The sequence below is a fragment of the Macaca nemestrina genome, chromosome 13 (genome assembly GCF_043159975.1).
Source record: "Macaca nemestrina isolate mMacNem1 chromosome 13, mMacNem.hap1, whole genome shotgun sequence".
Lineage (NCBI taxonomy): Eukaryota > Metazoa > Chordata > Mammalia > Primates > Cercopithecidae > Macaca > Macaca nemestrina.
The window spans coordinates 25,919,562-25,937,357 of record NC_092137.1 but is presented as its reverse complement, the minus strand read 5'-3'; the positions used below and the strand labels follow the sequence as shown (position 1 = coordinate 25,937,357).

The 17,796-nt window shown below is 47.4% G+C and overlaps 1 protein-coding gene across 1 annotated transcript in view; it reads left to right on the top strand.

Annotated features, from left to right (window-relative positions):
• LOC105479794 (kinesin family member 3C) overlaps nucleotides 1-17,041 on the top strand; it is a 53,304-nt gene extending 36,263 nt beyond the window's left edge. Inside the window, exons 6-8 of the mRNA XM_011738080.2 lie at nucleotides 13,569-13,677; nucleotides 14,152-14,324; nucleotides 14,558-17,041. Coding sequence (XP_011736382.1) covers nucleotides 13,569-13,677; nucleotides 14,152-14,324; nucleotides 14,558-14,651 — 376 coding nt within the window. The 3' untranslated portion in view covers nucleotides 14,652-17,041. The remainder of the gene's footprint in view (nucleotides 1-13,568; nucleotides 13,678-14,151; nucleotides 14,325-14,557) is intronic.
• The last annotated feature ends 755 nt before the right edge of the window (nucleotides 17,042-17,796 follow it).

Genomic DNA, 17,796 nt, shown 5'->3' with positions numbered 1-17,796 from the left:
GTAGCTGGGATTACAGGTTTGAGTCACCAAACCTGGCCTTAATTTTATCCTTTGTAAAGGGACTTCCCTGACCAAGAATTGAACCCAGGCTGCAGCTATGAAAGGACAGGATTTTAACTACCAGACTATAAAGTAGAGCAGCTTTTATAGTGTTTTCTTTTCCAAGATTCTTTGCAAAGAATTAGTCCTAACATACACATTCATTATACCCATTAATTTAAATCTGCATATAGTTGCTTCCACATTGCATTTGTAGGTTTGTGTTGGCAACTCTTCTAAATGAATACCAATTGGACAGTGTTCCCTTAAATTTTTTTTTCTTTTGAGATGGAGTTTTGCTTTTGTTGCCCAAGCTGGAGTGCAATGGTGCAATCTCGGTTTACTGCAGCCTCCGCCTCCTGGATTCAAGTGATTCTCCTGCCTCAGCCTCCTGAGTAGCTGGGATTACAGGCGCCCACCACCACTCCTGGCTAATTTTTGCGTTTTTAGTAGAGACGGGGTTTTGCCATATTGGCCAGGCTGGTCTTGAATTTCTGACCTCAGGTGATCCACTCACCTCAGCCTCCCAAAGTGCTGGGATTACAGGCGTGCACCACAGCGCCCGGCCTCCCTGAAAGTCTTATATTGAAAATTTAAAGCTATAAATAGATTCACAAGGTTTTCCAAAATTATGGTTAAGTGTATTCATAACCATGCTGTTTTATACAGAATATGTTTGTACCTGTTCAGAATAAAGACCAAGTACAACATATGTACAGAAAATATTCAAATACATCTGGGTAGGGTAAAAGGCAATTATAGGCCAGGTACAGTGGCTGATGCCTGTAATCCCAGCACTTTAGGAGACTGAGGCAGGTAGATGGCTTGAGCCCAGGTGTTCAAAACCAGCCTGGGCAACAGAGTGAGACCCCATCTCTACAAAAAGATACAAAAAGTTAGCTGGGCATTAGCACATGCCTGTACTCCCAGCTACTTGGGAGGCTGAGGTGGGAGGATTGCTTGAACCTAGGAGGTTGAGGCTGCACTGAGCCGTGATTATACCACTGCACTCCATCCAGCCTGGTCAACAGAGTGAGACCCTGTCTCAAAAAAAAAAAAAAAAAAAAAGGCAATTATGATTTACCAATGTTCTCTACTACACTTAAATACAAATTATATGAACAGTAATTACAGAATGCTCTAATATAATAAAGAATTCCAAGAAATAAATTACTTCAAAACAGTTATTAAGACATATCAGGTATCTGGGTATGGTGGATCACACCTGTAATCCCAGCTACTTGGGAGGCTGAGGCAGGGTAATTGCTTGAACCTGGGAGGCAGAGGTTGCAATGAGCTGAGATCATGCCTTTGCACTCCAACCTGGGCCACAGAGCAAGACTACATATCAAAAAAAAAAAAAAAAAAAGAGAGAGAACAGGTAATCATGAATATAGTATTTTCTTTTTCATTGTTTTTGCCACTGTCCACTATGTCTGATGACTGCAATTTGCAATATTTAATATTTATTTCAGAACTTTAAAAAATACAAAAATAGAAAAGCCAAGTAAAAATGGTTCTAGGATTTTTTTTTTTTTTTTTTTTTTTTAAGATGGAGTTTTGCTCGTTGCCCATGCTAAAGTGCAATGGCATGATCTTGGCTCACCACTACCTCTGCCTCCCGGGTTCAAGCAATTCTCCTGCCTCAGCCTCCCGAGTAGCTGGAATTACAGGCATACGCCACCATGCCTGGCTAATTTTGTATTTTTAGTAGAGACGGGGGTTTCTCCATGTTGGTCAGGCTGGTCTCGAACTCCCGACCTCAGGTGATCTGCCCACCTCGGCCTCCCAAAGTGCTATTACAGGCGTGAGCCACCGTGCCTGGCCAGTTCTAGAATTTTTTTATATGAAACAAGTTTTTAAAATTACTCTTTTTAAAGCCAGAATGGTTAGAATAAAGTAAATAGAATTCCACGGTAATTGAAATCCCAGTTGTGATTCTGACTTGGCAGAGAGAGCCTGGTGGGGCACGGTAGGGGGCAGGGAGGTGCTGGCCTGGATCTCTGAGGTCATCTGCCCCATGTCCCTCATTTCACGGCGGAAGGTTGAGGGCAGGGAGGTCCTTGAACAAGGCAGCTTTCCTCATTTCAGGGACCATGGGATCTGAGGCTGCAGCTGTGAAACGAATTTCTCCACTCCCCACAGAAAAGGTCCTTTCTTCAGCATTGGATCCCACCACTTGCCACATCGCTTAATTAGGGCTAAAAAACAAACAGAAAAGTTATTTCTCTCCAAAGCATATTTAACTAATCAGGGCGTTGTTCCATTTGCTCAACTCAAGTGTGGAATATTTTGCTTTATTTCGGCCTGTGGCATTCTGGGGATGAGAACACTGACAGCTGCTCAAAGTGAGAGGAAAAAACATAGTTTGTAAGAAATTACCTAAAGTCATGCTGTCCCATTAGAAAGCTTCTGTTCGAAAAACATTCTCCTTCCGCCTACTCCAGCTCTCAGCATCCACCCCACCCTCTGACCGCTGCCTCTCTCAAACAAGGAGTTGTCAGGCAACTCTTGAGAAATATCCCTAATCAACTTATTTTGGAAGTCTAGCCCTTTCTCTTTTTTCTCTACCATCTCTATGTAGCCATTAGTTGATACAAAATAAGATAAGGTGAGGTGTCTTCCACAGTCATAATCTTGTATAATATTAAAGTTACTTTAAAAAATATTTTTGCACTGGCTCGGTGGCTCAGGCCTGTAATCTTAGCACTTTGGGAGGCCAAGGCAGGCAGATCGCCTGAGGTTAGGAGTTCGAGACCAGTCTGACCAACGTGGAGAAATCCCGTCTCTACTAAAAATACAAAATTAGCCAGGTATGGTGGCTCACGCCTGTAATTCCAGCTACTCAGGAGGCTGAGGCAGGAGAATCGCTTGAACCCAGGAGGCAGAGGTTGCAGTGAGGCAAGATCGTGCCATTGCACTCCAGCCTGGGCAACAAGAGCGAAACTCTGTCTCAATAAAATTTTTTTTTTTTTTTTTTGCAGCTAGGTCTAGCAATAAATATTTTACAAGTATGACCTTTTATTTTTAGTTTCTCATAATAGACTGTTGCCTAGGCTGGAGTGCAATGGCGTGATCTCAGCTCACTGCAGCCTCCGCCTCCCGGGTTCCAGAGATTCTCTTATCTCAGCCTCCCGAGTAGCTGGGATTATAGGCATGTGCCACCACACCCGGCTAATTTTTGTATTTTTAGCAGAGACAGGGTTTCTTCATGTTGGCCAGGCTGATCTCAAACTCCTGACCTCAGGTGATCCGCCTGTCTCGGCCTCCCAAAGTCCTAGCATTACAGGCATGAGCCACTGTGCCCGACCTAGATTTTTAAATTGTATTTAAGTTTTTTCTATTTTTTTGAGACAGGGTCTCACTCTGTCACCCAGGCTAGAGTGCAATGGCATCATCATGGCTTACTGAAACCTCTGCCTCCCAGGCTCAAGCAATCCTCCCACCTCAGCCCCCTGAGTAGCTGGGACCACAGGTACATGCCACCACGTCCAGTTAATTTAATTTTTTGAGACAAGGTCTCACTCTGTTGCCCAGGCTGGAGTGCAGTGGCACAATCTTGGCTCACCTCCTTGGCTCAAGTGATCCTCCCACCTCAGCCTCCTGGGTAGCTGGGACCTCAGGCTTGTGCCACCATGTCTGACTAATTTTTTATTTATTGTAGAGATGAGGTCTCACTACATTGCCCAGGCTGGTCTTGAACTCCTGGACTCAAGTGATACCCCCATCTCAGCCTTGCAAAGTATTGCGATTATAGGCATGAGCCACCTTACCTGGCCTAGGCTTCATTTTTAATTGTGTTTAGGTAAAATTGTCTTCTTTTTTTTTTAAATAGAGACAGGATTTTACTATGTTGCCCAGGCTGGTCTCAAACTTCTGACGTCAAGCAGTTTACCCACCTCAGCCTCCCAAAATGCTAGGATTACAGGTGTGTGCCAGCCCCACAAAATTGTCTTCTAAAGGGTTATGTACGTGACAGTATCCATACCCTGTGCTTTATAGTACACAAAATTCCATTGCAACTTTAGCCCTTTGACCTTTGTAACCCCAGCCACCCTAGATTCTTTTCTTTCTTTCTTTTCTTTCTTTTTTTGAGACAGGGTCTCACTCTGTTGCCCAGGCTGGAATGCAGTGGCACAATCATGGCTCACTACAGCCTTGACCTTCTGAGCTCAAGTGATCCTCCTGCTTCAATTTCCCGAGTAGTTTAGACCACAGTACAGACATGGACCACCATACCCAGTGAATTTGTTTTCATTTTTAGTAGAGATAGGGGTCTCACTATGTTGCCTAGGCTGGTCTTGAACTCCTGAGCTCAAGTGAACTCCTCCCAAAGTGCCGGGTTACAAGCGTGAGCCACCGTGCCCAGCCCCTAGATTCTTTTCAAAGGCATCGTGGTGCAGTAGAGAGAGACTAGACTTTGGATTTAGAACATTCTGAATTTGTCCGGGTGTGGTGGCCCATGCCTATAATCCCAGCACTTTGGGAAGCTGAGGCGGGCGAATCACCTGAGGTCAGGAGTTGAGACCAGCCTGGCCAACATGGTGAAACCCCATCTCTACTAAAAATACAAAAATTAGCCGGGTGTGGTAGTGGGCACCTGTAATCCCAGCTACCCGGGAGGCTGAGGTAGGAGAAGAATCGCTTGAACCTGGGAGGTGGGGGTTGCAGTGAACTGAGATTGCACCACTGCACTCCAGCCTGGGCAACATGGGCAACACAGCAAGACTCAAAAAAAAAAAAAAAAAAAAAAGAACATTCTGAATTCCAGCTCCTGCTCTGCCACTTACTAGTGGCCTTGAATAAGTGTTTGTTGTTGCTGTTGTTGTTGTTGTTTTGAGATGGAGTCTCACTCTGTCACCCAGGCTGGAGTGCAGTGGCATGATCTCAGCTCACTGCATCCTCCCCCTCCTGGGTTCAAGTGATTCTCCTGCCTCAGCCTCCAGAGTAGCTGGGATTACAGGCATGCACCACCACGCCTGGCTAATTTTTGTATTTTTAGTAGAGATGGGGTTTCAACATCTTGGCCAGGCTGGTCTCGAACCCCTGACCTCAGGTTATCTGCCTGCCTCAGCCTCCCAAAGTGCTAGGATTACAGGCATGAGCCACCACGCCCGGCCTGGAGTAAATTTTTTTAACCTCTCTGAACCCAAATTTCTTCATCTGTAAAGTGGGGATAATAGGTACCGTGCAGGATTGTCGAGGTTGAAATGAAATAATGTAAGGTTCCAGGCCTGTGCCTGGTACAGAGGAGATGATCAATGAAGAGTTGCATTCATACTGATAAGCCAATATTCTAATTATGGGGACTCTGGAACCGGCCTGCCTCTATCCCTTAGAAGTGCCCTACAAGGGCAGTTTGACTTGATGTTTTTGTTTTAGATGTTGATTTTTTGTTAAACTGCCTCTGGGTTTATTTTATTTACTTATTTATTTTCATTTTTATTTTTTTGAGAGAGAGTTTCACTCTGTCACCTGGGCTGGAGTACAGTGGCATGATCTCAGCTCACTGCAACCTCCACCTCACAGGTTCAAGCAATTCTTGTGCCTCAGCCTCCTGAGTAGCTGGGATTTATAGGGGTTTGCCACCATGCCCGGCTAATTTTTGTATTTTAGTAGAGGTGGGGTTTCAGTGTTGGCCAGACTTGTCTTGAACTCCTGACCTCAGGTAATCTGTCTGCCTCGGCCTCCCAAAGGTGCTGGGATTACAGGTGTGAGCCACCTCGCCTGGGCTCTGCCTCTTGGTTTAAAGAGAGAGTGTTTCTTGCTTTAAATAGAATCAGGAAAGAAAGTTAAACTGGTTTTGTACAGAGGCAAAGTTCACCCCAGTAAGAACATTCCTAGCTCTGCGTTGAGTCCCTGGATTTCTTCAGACCTGTGGGAATTGAAGACAGTGTGAAGCAGTGAGCAGCTGCAGCTTCCCAGGCGGGTTGGGTACAGCATGGAGGGGAAATGGGAAGGCTGAGAGTTCAGACAAGCGGGGCAGTGGAACAAGGTGGACAGACAGCCTGCCAGGACAAAGCAGCCAGATCGGAGAGGAAAGCCTGATTGTCTGTGTTGAATGCACAGGAAGGAACTAGAAGGAAACGCACCCGATGATGTCGGATGCCTGCTTTCAGAACAAGAGGGCGAGGCCGGCCGCAGTAACTCACACCTGTAATCCCCGCACTTCGGGAGGCCAAGGCGGGTGGATCACTTCAGGCCAGGAGTTCGAGACCAGCCTGGCCAACATAGCAAAACCCCGTCTCTACTAAAAATACAAAAATTAGCCGGGTGTGGTGGCTGTCACCTATAATCCCAGCTACTTGAATCTGAGAGGCGGAGGTTGCAGTGTGCCAAGATCTTGCCACAGCACTCCAGCCTGGGTGACAGAGTGAGGCAGGGAGGGAGAAAGGAAGAACGGGAAGGAAGGAGAGGGGAAAGGAAGTGATCAGACAGCCAGGAAAGAGAATGGTGTCAGCCCCTGAGATGGAGCTGAGAGATGACTTTTTAATATTAAAGGGAAAAAAATGATAGCAGCCAATTACAGAGGGAGGGTCCTAGGAGAACGCCTCGGATCTACTGCACGCAGGATAACTGTGGCTGTGGGGCCCTGCTGGGAGGGGTGCTTAAAGGGAGGGGTGCATAATTTGCAGACCCAGGCCTCAGCTCTGGGCTGCCACAACCTGCTTTCTATAGAGGATCAATCATGGAAAGTAGGCCTGGGGCAGAAGAGGGAGTCGATGGGAAGGTCGGTGCCCCAATTACAGACTCCCTTCCCCCAACCCTTCTCTCCCACATGCCACCCAGAATAGCCCTGGCATCTTTATTGGGTCAGGCTGCCAATTTGTGCTGATCCTCTGCTCACCCAGCCCTGTCCCTCTGTCCTGTTCCCAGCGCCTGAGCTTTCAAAGGCACTCACTGGCCCATCTGTTCTGGCCCAGTGTCCTCCTGAGAGATGATACTAGCTAGAGTCCTTGTGGGGAACACCCACTCTATGGCATAGAATGAGGTGTTGCCCAATTCAAAAATTTCACAAAGCAATGATTTTTTTTTTTTTTTTTTTTTTTTTTTTTTTTTTAGACCGAGACTCATTCTGTCGTCTAGGCTTGAATCCTGAGTAGCTGGGGTTACAGGCGTGCGCCATGCCCAGCTAATTTTTGAATTTTTGGTAGAGAGGGGGATTTGACCAAATTGGCCGGGCTGGTCTTGAACTCCTGACTTCAGGTGATCCACCTGTCTTGGCCTCCCAAAGTGTTGGGATTACAGGCGTGAGCCACTATGCCCAGCCGCAAAATAATAATTATATATATTGTTTTGAGACAGAGTCTCACTCTGTCACCCAGGCTGGAGGGCAGTGGCACGATCTCGGTTCACTCAACCTCCGCCTCCCGGGTAGAAGTGATTCACCTCAGCATCCTGAATAGCTGGGACTACAGGCGCCTGCCACCACGCCCAGCTAATTTTTATAGTTTTAGTAGAGGCAGGGTTTCACCATGTTGGCCAGGCTGGTCTCGAACTCCTGATCTCAGGTAATCCACCTGCCTCGGCCTCCCAAAGTGTGGGATTACAGGCGTGCTGTGAGCCACCGTGCCTGGCCAATAATAATTTTAAAAGGAGTATATGGGAAGATTCAGATTCCTAGTCTCTCCCTAATTGCATGACCTTGGACACAAAAGGCACTGAGGCACTGCACCTCCCTGAGCTGCAGTCTTCTTTGCTCTATCCACACATCGGGAGGTTGTTAAGTTCAGATGAACTGTGTAGAAGCACCTTGTAAATAAGTTGCTGTTTTCCTAATTTTCCCACTCCCCTCTTAGAGGGGATGGCTCTGCATTTCCAGCAGCGTCTGCAGCAGGACTGTCTCCCTGCTGCCACTGCCACTGAGGCTGCCTGTCCCCACAGACACGCCTCCCGGCATCCTGTAAGCTCAGCTGCAGACCCAGCTGGGGCTTCTGGAGCCTTATCTTTCCTTGTTTTCATCTATGGACAGGGTCAGCAGGGACCACTAATGGGGGACAGCACCTTTTTATATGCGTCATAAACTAAACCACAAGAATGTTATTTCCCATTCTGCCAGCTGCAGAAGGCAGCCATTGTTCTGCGGGCCCCTGCACAGCTTGTTCTGCTGTTCAAGGACAGAATGTCCTATCTTTGAGTTACTCGGCCTGTTTCTTCTCCTCTTCCAACTGTCGCCTTTTGACTTTTATCCTTGCTCATTTCATTTGTATCCCCACTTGAAATTAGCAAGTAGAACTGAAAAGAAATCATAATCACAGCTGCCATGTGTTAAGCCCTGTGGCGGGCATACTGTGCTAAGTGCTTGTCTTGTTTAATCTCAGAAGTTCTGTATGATAGGGATGATCTATCTGAGGCTCAGAGATAGTAAGCCACCTCCCCAAGTAAAAGAGCTTGAAGGGGCAGAGCCAGCATTCAAACCCAGGTCTGACTCACTCCAAAACCTGTGTTCTTTTATTTTTTAAAATGGAAGTAGCTTTCTTGTTTTCTTTTCTTTCTTTTTTCTGTTTGTTTTCGTTCAGGGTAGTAAAAGTATTTTAATAATCCATCACACTCACCAAATTGCTGACAGTAAAAAGCACTCAGTGAGCTCTCTAGGATGTAGACCAATGGAAACTTTCATAAGTATAATCACTTTGAAAAGCAATTGACAATATCAAGTAAAGCTGAGAATTTGCATACCCGACAATGCAACACTTCCATTCCTGGATCCATACCCCAGGGAAAATGTTAAATACAAACATGAAAATACCTTTAGAAATGTTCACAGCAGCATTCTTGACAAAACTGGATGGCAGTCATACAGATACATATTTCCTGTAGATGTTTGAACTAATTAATTAGATATAAGGTTATACATATTCATTGTAAAAAAATTTTTCAGATATTGCAGAAAGGCAGAAAGAAAATAAAAATCACCCATAATCACACAATTCGAAGATTATAACTGTCAACATTTTGTTGAATATCTAGACTTTTTCCTAAGCAGACACACACACACGCATTTCCTTAAAACTGGCCAGGTGTGGTGGCTTATGCCTGTAATCCCAACACTTGGGGATACTGAGGCTGGGGGGTCACTTGAGGCCAGGAGTTTGAGACCAGCCTGGACAATATAGCGAGACCCCATCTCTAAAAAAAACTTAAAAATACAAACAAAAACTTCATATTTTTATTTGCTCTTTTATTAATATATTGTGGCAGTCTTTCTGCATCTACATAGAACCACACAAAAATTTGTGTGTGTGTGTGTGTGTGTGTGTGTGTGTGTTTTGAGACGGAGTCTCACTCTGTTGCCCAGGCTGGAGTGCAGTGGTGTGATCTTAGCTCACTACAACCTCTGCCTCCCGGGTTCAAATGATTCTCATGCCTCAGCTTCCCAAGTAGCTGGGACTACAGGCGCAGGCCACCATGACTGGCTAATTTTTGTATTTTCTGTCGAGACGGGGTTTCACCATGTTGGCTAGGCTGGTCTCAACTCCTGACCTCAGGTGATCCGCCCACCTTGGACTCCCAAAGTGCTGGGATTATAGGCATGAGCCACTGAGCCTGCCCATAAACTTTTTTTTTTTTTTTTTTTTTTTTTTTTTTTAGACAGAGTCTTGCTCTGTCTCCCAGGCTGGAGTGCAGTGGCGCGATCTCAGCTCACTGCAAGCTCTGCCTCCTGGGTTCACACCATTCTCCTGCCTCAGCCTCCCCAGCAGCTGGGACTACAGGTGCCAGCCACCACGCCCAGCTAATTTTTTTGTATTTTTTTTAGTAGAGATGGGGTTTCACTGTGTTAGCCAGGATGGTCTCGATCTCCTGACCTCGTGATCCGCCCGTCTCAGCCTCCCAAAGTGCTGGGATTACAGGCGTGAGCCAAAACTTTTTTTTTTTAAATTAGAGCTGGGATCTTTGCTCTGTTGCCCAGGTTGGAGTGCAGTGGCTATTCATTGGCACAATCAAGCACACTACAGCCTCAGACTCCTGGCCTCAGATGATCCTCCCACCTCAACCTCCCAAAGTGTAGGGGTTACAAGCATGAGTCTCTGAGGCTGGCCTGTTTGTTCATTGTGATGAACAATTTCTGGGCTCAAGGGATCCACATGCCTCAGCCTCCCAAAGTGCTGGGATTACAGGTGTCAGCCACCGCACCGGGTCCCCGTTGTGGTTTTGATTTAGATTTCCCTATATGACTATTAATGTTGAACATCTTTTCATGTGCTTATCAACCATTTGTATATCTTCTGAGAAGTATCTATTGAGATCCTTTGCCCTTTTTTTTTTTTTTTTGAGACAGAGTCTCGCAGAGTCTTGCTCTATCACCCAGGCTAGAGTGCAATGGCGCGATCTCTGCCTACTGCAACCTCTGCCTCCTGGGTTCAAGCAATTCTCCTGTGTGAGCCTCCCAAGTAGCTGGAATTACAGGTACACGCTACCACACCTGGCTGTTTTTTTGTATTTTAGTAGAGACGGGGTTTCACCGTGTTGCCCAGGCTGGTCTCAAACTCCTGAGCTCAGGCAATCCACCCGCCTCAGGCTCCCAAAGTGCTGGGATTACAGGCGTGAGCCATCGCGCCTGGCCCTGGAGTTTCAGTTCTGTTTCATTAATCTATATGTTTGTCTTATGCAAGTTCTCTAATATCTTGGTTACCATAGCTTTGTAATAAGTTTTTTTGTTTTGTTTTGCTTTTGTGTGTGTGTGTGTGTTTTGAGACAGAGTCTCACTCTGTCGCCCAGGCTGGAGTGCAGTGGCCGGATCTCAGCTCACTGCAACCTCCGCCTCTCAGGTTCAAGCGATTCTCCTGCCTCAGCCTCCCGAGTAGCTGGGACTACAGGCGCCCGCCACCACGCCCGGCTAATTTTTGTATTTTTAGTAGATACAGGGTTTCACCATGTTGACCAGGCTGGTCTCAAACTCTGACCTCAGGTGATCCACCCACCTTGACCTCCCAAAGGGCTGGGATTACAGGCATGAGCCACTGCACCTGGTGCTTTGTATTAATTTTGAAACTGAGAAATGTGAGCCTTCTAACTTTGTTCCTTTTCATTTCAAGCCTGAGTTTTTAACCTTTTTATTATGCTAACTCCTATGAAGAAAAATAGGCCAGGTAGAGTGGCTCATGCCTATAAGCCCAGCACTTTGGGAGGCCAAGGCAGGAGGATTACCTGAGGTCAGGAGTTTGAGACCAGCCTGGCCAAGATAGCGAAACCCCCCCATCTCTACTAAAAATTAAAAATTACTGGCCAGGCATGGTGGCCTATGTTTGTAATCCCAGCACTTTGGGAGGCTGAGGTGGGTGGATCACGAGGTCAGGAAATCAAGACCATCCTGGCCAACATGGTGAAACCCCATCTCTACTAAAAATACAAAAACTAGCTGGATGTGGTGGCATGTGCCTGTAATACCAGCTACTCGAGAGGCTGAGGCAGGAGAATCGCTTGAACCAGGGGGTCAGAGGCTGCAGTGAGCAAAGATTGTGCCACAGCACTCTAGCCTAGCGACAGAGCGAGACTCCATTTCCAAAAAAAAAAAAAAAAAAAAAAATGAAGGCTGGGTGACAGTGAGACTGTGACTCAAAAAACAAAATGGCCAAGTGCAGTGATTCACATCTGTAATCCCAGTACTTTGGGAGGCCAAGGCAGGGAGATCACTTGAGGTCAGGAGTTTGAGACCAGCCAACATGGTGAAACCCTGACCTCTACTAAAAATACAAAAATTAGGCCAGGTGCGGTGGCTCATGCCTGTAATCCCAGCACTTTGAGAGGCCGAGGCGGACGGATCACAAGGTTAGGAGATCGAGACCATCCTGGTCAACATGGTGAAACCCCGTTTCTACTAAAAATAGAAAAAAAATTAGTTGGGCGCGGTGGCAGCTGCCTGTAATTCCAGCTACTCGGGAGGCTGAGACAGGAGAATAGCTTGAACCCAGGAGGCGGAGGTTGCAGTGAGGCAAGATCGCACCATGGCACTCCAGCCTGGGTGACAGAGCGAGACTCTGTCTCCAAAAAAAAAAAAAAATTAGTTAGGCATGGTGGTATGTGCCTGTAATCTCAGCTGCTCAGGAGGCTGAGGCACAAGAATCCCTTGAACTCAGGAGGCAGAGGTTGCAGTGAACCGAGATTGCACCACAGCACTCCAGCCTGGGTGACAGAGCAAGACTTTGTCTGAAAAAAAAAAGTATATAAAGCTACAAGTTAAAGTGAGACTGAATTTCATTTCAGCCTTCAATCAGTCCTTTCTACTGCAGAAACAATTTAAAGCAACAGGAGTGAAGAAATATTAATATGTACCTCTTTTGGTAAATATGTACCTTTCTAGTAGAGACAGGGTGTCTTGATGTTGGTCAGGCTGGTCTCGAACTCCTGACCTCAGGTGATCCACCCGTCTCGGCCTTTCAAAGTGCTGGGACTACAGGTGTGAGCCACTGCACCTGGCAGGGGATACGTTTTAAGACCTCTAGTGGATGCCTGAAACTGCAGATAGTACCAAACCCTATGTATGCTATGAGGTTTATTTTAAATTTTATTAATTTTTGTAAATTGTTGTGGGTACGTAGTAGGTGTATATGTTTATGGGGTACATGAGATGTATAAGACAAAACAATTATAACACTATCCTCTAATAAGGCCGGGTGCAGTGGCTCATGCCTTATAAATCCCAGATTTTTGGGAGGCCAAGGCAGGCAGATCGCTTGAGGTCAGGAGTTCAAGACCAGCGTGGCCAACGTGGTAAAATAAAACCCCGTCTCTACTAAAAATACAAAAATTAGCCAGGTGTTAGGCCAGGCGCGGTGACTCACACCTGTAATACCAGCACTTTGGGAGGCCGAGGTGGGTGGATCACCTGAGGTCGGGAGTTCAAGATCAGCCTGACCAACATGGAGAAACCACGTCTCTCCTAAAAGTACAAAACATTAGCCAGGCATGGTGGCACCTGCCTGTAATCTGAGCTACTCGAGAGGCTGAGACAGAGAATCACTTGAACCCGGGAGGCGGTGGTTGCGGTGAGCCGAGATCACGCCATTGCACTCCAGCCTGGGCAATAAGAGCGAAACTCCATCTCAAAAAAAGAAAAAATAAAATAAAATTAGCCAGGTGTGATGGCACACACCTGTAATCCCAGCTACTCGGGAGGCTGATGCAGGAGAATTGCTTGAACCTGGGAGGTGGAGGCTGCAGTGAGCTGAGATTATGCCACTGCACTCCAGCCTGGGTGACAGAGCAAGACTCCATCTCAACAACAAAAACACAATATACTCTAATAAAAGTGATGCAGGTGTGGTGTCTCTCTCTCGAAACATCTGATTATACTGTACTTGCCTATTTTCGGACCACAGTAACTGAAACTGTGGAAAGCGAAACCACGGATGAAGGGGACAACTGCACTAGCTTCAGTTGTCAAGCTGTGTTAGAACAAGGAGAAGAAAATTCCAGAACTTGCAGTCTGTAGGACCTTCTGGCTACCTGAATGATATTTAGATCCTCATGATGTCATTTGCTGTTTGTGTTCCACAGAAATCCTTTCTAATATAGCCTCTTCCCTACAGCAATAACAGCCAGATGAAGAAGCGGCCAACATCTGCAGTGGGCTACAAGAGGCCTATCAGCCAGTATGCTCGGGTTGCCATGGCAATGGGGTCCCACCCCAGGTACAGGGTAAGAAGTGGAGAGGGGAGAAAGAGCTTATGGGAGGAAGGCCGGGCGAGGTGGCTCACACCTGTAATCTCAGCACTGTGGGAGGCTGAGGCGGGTGGATCACCTGAGGTCAGGAGTTCAAGACCAGCCTGGCCAACATGGCGAATCCCTGTCTGCACTAAAAATACAAAAATTAGCTGGGCATGGTGATGGGCACCTTATAGTCCCAGCTACTTGGGAGGCTGAGGCAGGAGAATTGCTTGAACCCGGGCGGCAGAGGTTGCATTGAGCCGAGATTGCACCACTGCACTCCAGCCTGGGCGACACTCCATCTCAGAAGAAAAAAAAAAAGAAAAGAGCCTACGGGAGGGGATGCTCACAGCCTCTGCTTCCCCTAACCACCTCATCAGCCCTGCTACACCCAAGACTGGCTGTGTCCCTAGAAGGCACAGTGACCGGGCACTGCTCAATTCTGGCATGATATTCCCACCACAGGCTGAAAATATAATGTTTCTGGAGTTGGACGTGTCCCCTCCAGCTGTCTTTGAGATGGAATTCTCTCATGACCAAGAACAAGACCCACGTGCGCTACATATGGAGAGGCTCATGCGGCTGGACAGCTTTCTGGAGAGACCTTCCACGTCTAAAGTCCGAAAGTCCAGATCCTGGTCAGTACCTCCATGGTCCAAGGCAGCACCGGACCCAGCAGGCAGGGGAACTGCAGGGGCTGGGTGATGCTAAAGAGGGTTTTGCTGGTGCCCAAAGGGCAGGAAGGGCAAGGGGTGACTGGGGATGTTGGAGGGGTTCCTGCAGCAGCAGGATGGGGCAAAGAAGAGGACTTACTTTCCTGTTACCTGCATTTCCCTAACCTCCCCTTTCGCCTGCCTCATCTCCCCTGCAGGTGCCAGAGTCCTCAGAGGCCTCCACCTTCCACCACACATGCCTCCCTGGCCTCTGCTTCTCTGCACCCCGCAGCAGTGGCGGACCATGAGTGACAACCATCACGTCAGGCTGCCCATCCAATAGACTCCTGGGATGGGGCAGCCACCCCGGCTCATCTCATCTGCCGCTTGGTGCGTGTGCGTGTGCGTGTGCGTGCATGTGCGTGTGCGTGTGTGCAGGGGTGAGAATCTGGCAGACGGTGCCTCTGCCTGCTCTTCTTTGCCTCCTTTATTTAATTCATGTTATTTATTCGTGGAGCTCAGTTCATGTTGGGGAGATGCCCTCGCCTGAGCCGTCTGGGCGTACCATGGTCACTGCATAGCCTCCTTTTCTTCTGACTTGAGAGCTCCCCCAGTCAGACCTCAGGCTTGTTCCCCGGTCAGCTGCCTCCAGAAGGGAAGGTAGCCAGTGCCTGAGAAGACAGTCCCTTTTCTACCCACCGTACTGCATAACCTCCATCTTCTCCCACACTGATGGCGAGCAGCCCCTGAGCACTTTCTGGGACTAGGAAACTGCTTGGTGTTCCCTGAGGACAAGAGACACCCTGACAGCGTTGGGCCTCTGCTCCCTGTGGACACAGCCCTACTCTCCACTTTCTGAGCCTCAGACAACCTCATACAGCCTCTTGGGCTCCTTTTCAAGGACATTAATAACCTCGCCAACATAGCTCATGCTCTTCAGCTTCGGCAAGAACTCACAGCTGCCCAGACTCTGCTTTCTGCCCACCTTGGATGGGAACTGTGGACCAGCCAGTGACCATCACCTTGGAACCTGCAGGAAATGGAACAGCAATTGAGACAACTTGAGCAGTCATCAACGGAAGTCCCTCCACCAAATCCCTTTGTTTCTGTCCCCTCTGAGGAGTCATTTTGATCGACAGGCCCTCAAGGCAACTCCCCATTTTCGAGAGGCTGCTCCTGCCTGCTTTGATCATTTCTCCCTGCAGCTGTCTAGACCCCATTCACAGAGGGAGGAGTCAACGTCATTCTACCCCTGTCTAAACGAAGATATTAACATCTACTGCTTTTCCCCTTCATCTGTCACAGGAAACAGAAGCCCAGGCACAATCTTTTCCAGCTTTGCCTATTACCCCTGTTTCTGAATTGCATTTTTAAGGTATTATTTTGTTGAAAATAGATCCTTTATTCACTAGTTATGCAAATTGGTTCCTGGGGGATACTCCTTACCTTCCTTTGTGATGGCCAAAATGTTTCCCGGTATCTCAAGTGATAAGTAAATTTCTACAAAAAAAAAAAAATGGTTAATGTTCATTGACTGGCTTTTTAAGTGTTTATTTTGGTGGAGGGGTAAAGAGGTAATAACAAAAGCAAGTGAGTTAGGATTTCAAAGTGCCCTAATAGTGCGAGTCTCCAGCTCCTAGAATATAAAGAGTGCTGTCGCTGGGGTGAAGCCGTGAGACTGACAAGTCTGCCTGAAATGGGGGCTGTGGGAGGTGGTGGCAGGGGTTATTCTCTTTCCTTCAGGAAGTGAACCCTTCTTACATCGTTCAAGTTCTGCTCTGAGGATCAAGCTTGGGTCCGATTTAACTCAGCGACACTGTCATTTCTGCCTCATTACCGGACTAGAGGGTTGAGCCACCCAGTTGCCATTTGCTCCTGTCCTTCCAGGAAATCACAATTTTCATCAGAGCCCAAGAGATTATTTGAGACTCAGGATTCAGATCAGAGGTTCGACTGTGGCTGGGACAGGAGTTGTGTGTAGAAATCCACCAGGTGGCCTGAGTGCAGGGGGACCTCCAGGGCTGAGTTGAACAGCCTCTCCCACTGACCTCTTTCTCGTTTGTGGACGAAGCAGCACGTATCACCCCATTCATCACTTGGACACATCGCCTTTGCATTGTCTTGTCACTCCTTGCTCACAGTCTTATAGCACAATATACCCAAATCAGCACCCCCAGTCCGAGGGCTGGGCCCAAGGTATGGTCGGAGGAGGAGCTCCTGCCTGCGGTTTTGTGTACGTGTGTATGTGTGTGCGTGTTTGTGTGCGTGTTTACCTCCACAGGGGACACTCTACACTCAGCGTAAGATCTGCTGGGAACAGGGCCACCAGGGGTGGCTGGATCTCAGTCTCTCTGTCTCTCTTTCTCTCCTTTTCCTTTTGGTGTATCAAATATTTGATTGACAAAGTAAGGGCCTTGATTAGGACCAAATTCTCATGTGTGTTGCTATGGTCTTTATTTAGGACAACAGTTAACAATGCAGTGGCCCATTCTTGTCACTCTATACATATGACTATACGGGACATATGTAATATATAAATATATATATAAAACATTCCCCTCTGTCCCCTTGGCTTAGGATGGAGGCCTCTCTGTTGAGCTGAAATGTACCTGCAGCTGGGTGCTGCCAGCAGCTTGCAGGCCCCAGCCCTGTTCCAATCAACACAGTTGACAATAAAGGAATGAGTATCGTCATGGAGTTGACTGCCTGCCTTCTCTTCCCTTTGTTTCTTCCTTCTTTTACTCCCTTCCTTTTTCATTTTCTCCTTTCTCTCTCTTCCTTGTTTTTCCAGTAGGGACTCAAGAGTGTATCAGCCAGATGCAGTGGCTCACACCTGTAATCCTAGCACTTTGGGAGGCTGAGGTAGGCAGATCACCTGAGGCCAGGAGTTTGAGACCACCCTGGCCAACACGGTGAAACCCCATCTCTACTAAAAGTACAAAAATTAGCCTGGTGTGGTGGCATGCACCTGTAATCCCAGCTACTCTGGAGGCTGAGGCAGGAGAATCGCTTGAACCCTAGAGGCAGAGGTTGAAGTGACGTGAGACTGTGCCACTGCACTCCAGCCTGGGTGACAGAGCAAGACTCCATCTCAAAAAAAAAAAAAAAAAAAAAAAGAAAAGAAAAGAAAAAAAAGAAGAAGAAAAGAGCCTATGGATTCCAGCTGTAGTTATCAGCACTTTGGAAAAGAACTGGTTGCTTAATGAACGGAGATCTGTTTGCCCAATAGGGCTGAGGAGCAGGTCCCAGGCACTAGACGGAAGTCTGTGCCAGCGCTGTGGCAGCAGCTGTTTGTGTTCTAGGCTGGTCGTCCCCAACCAGTTAATTCTGAGCGACTAGCAGATTTCAGAACTGCCTCAGTGGTGTCCAGATTAGCTGTCGATGTCATACTCCCTGTGCCCTCATTGATCCGCCAAAGGGGTTAAAGGAGGAAAGAATGCATGTAAACCACATAGAT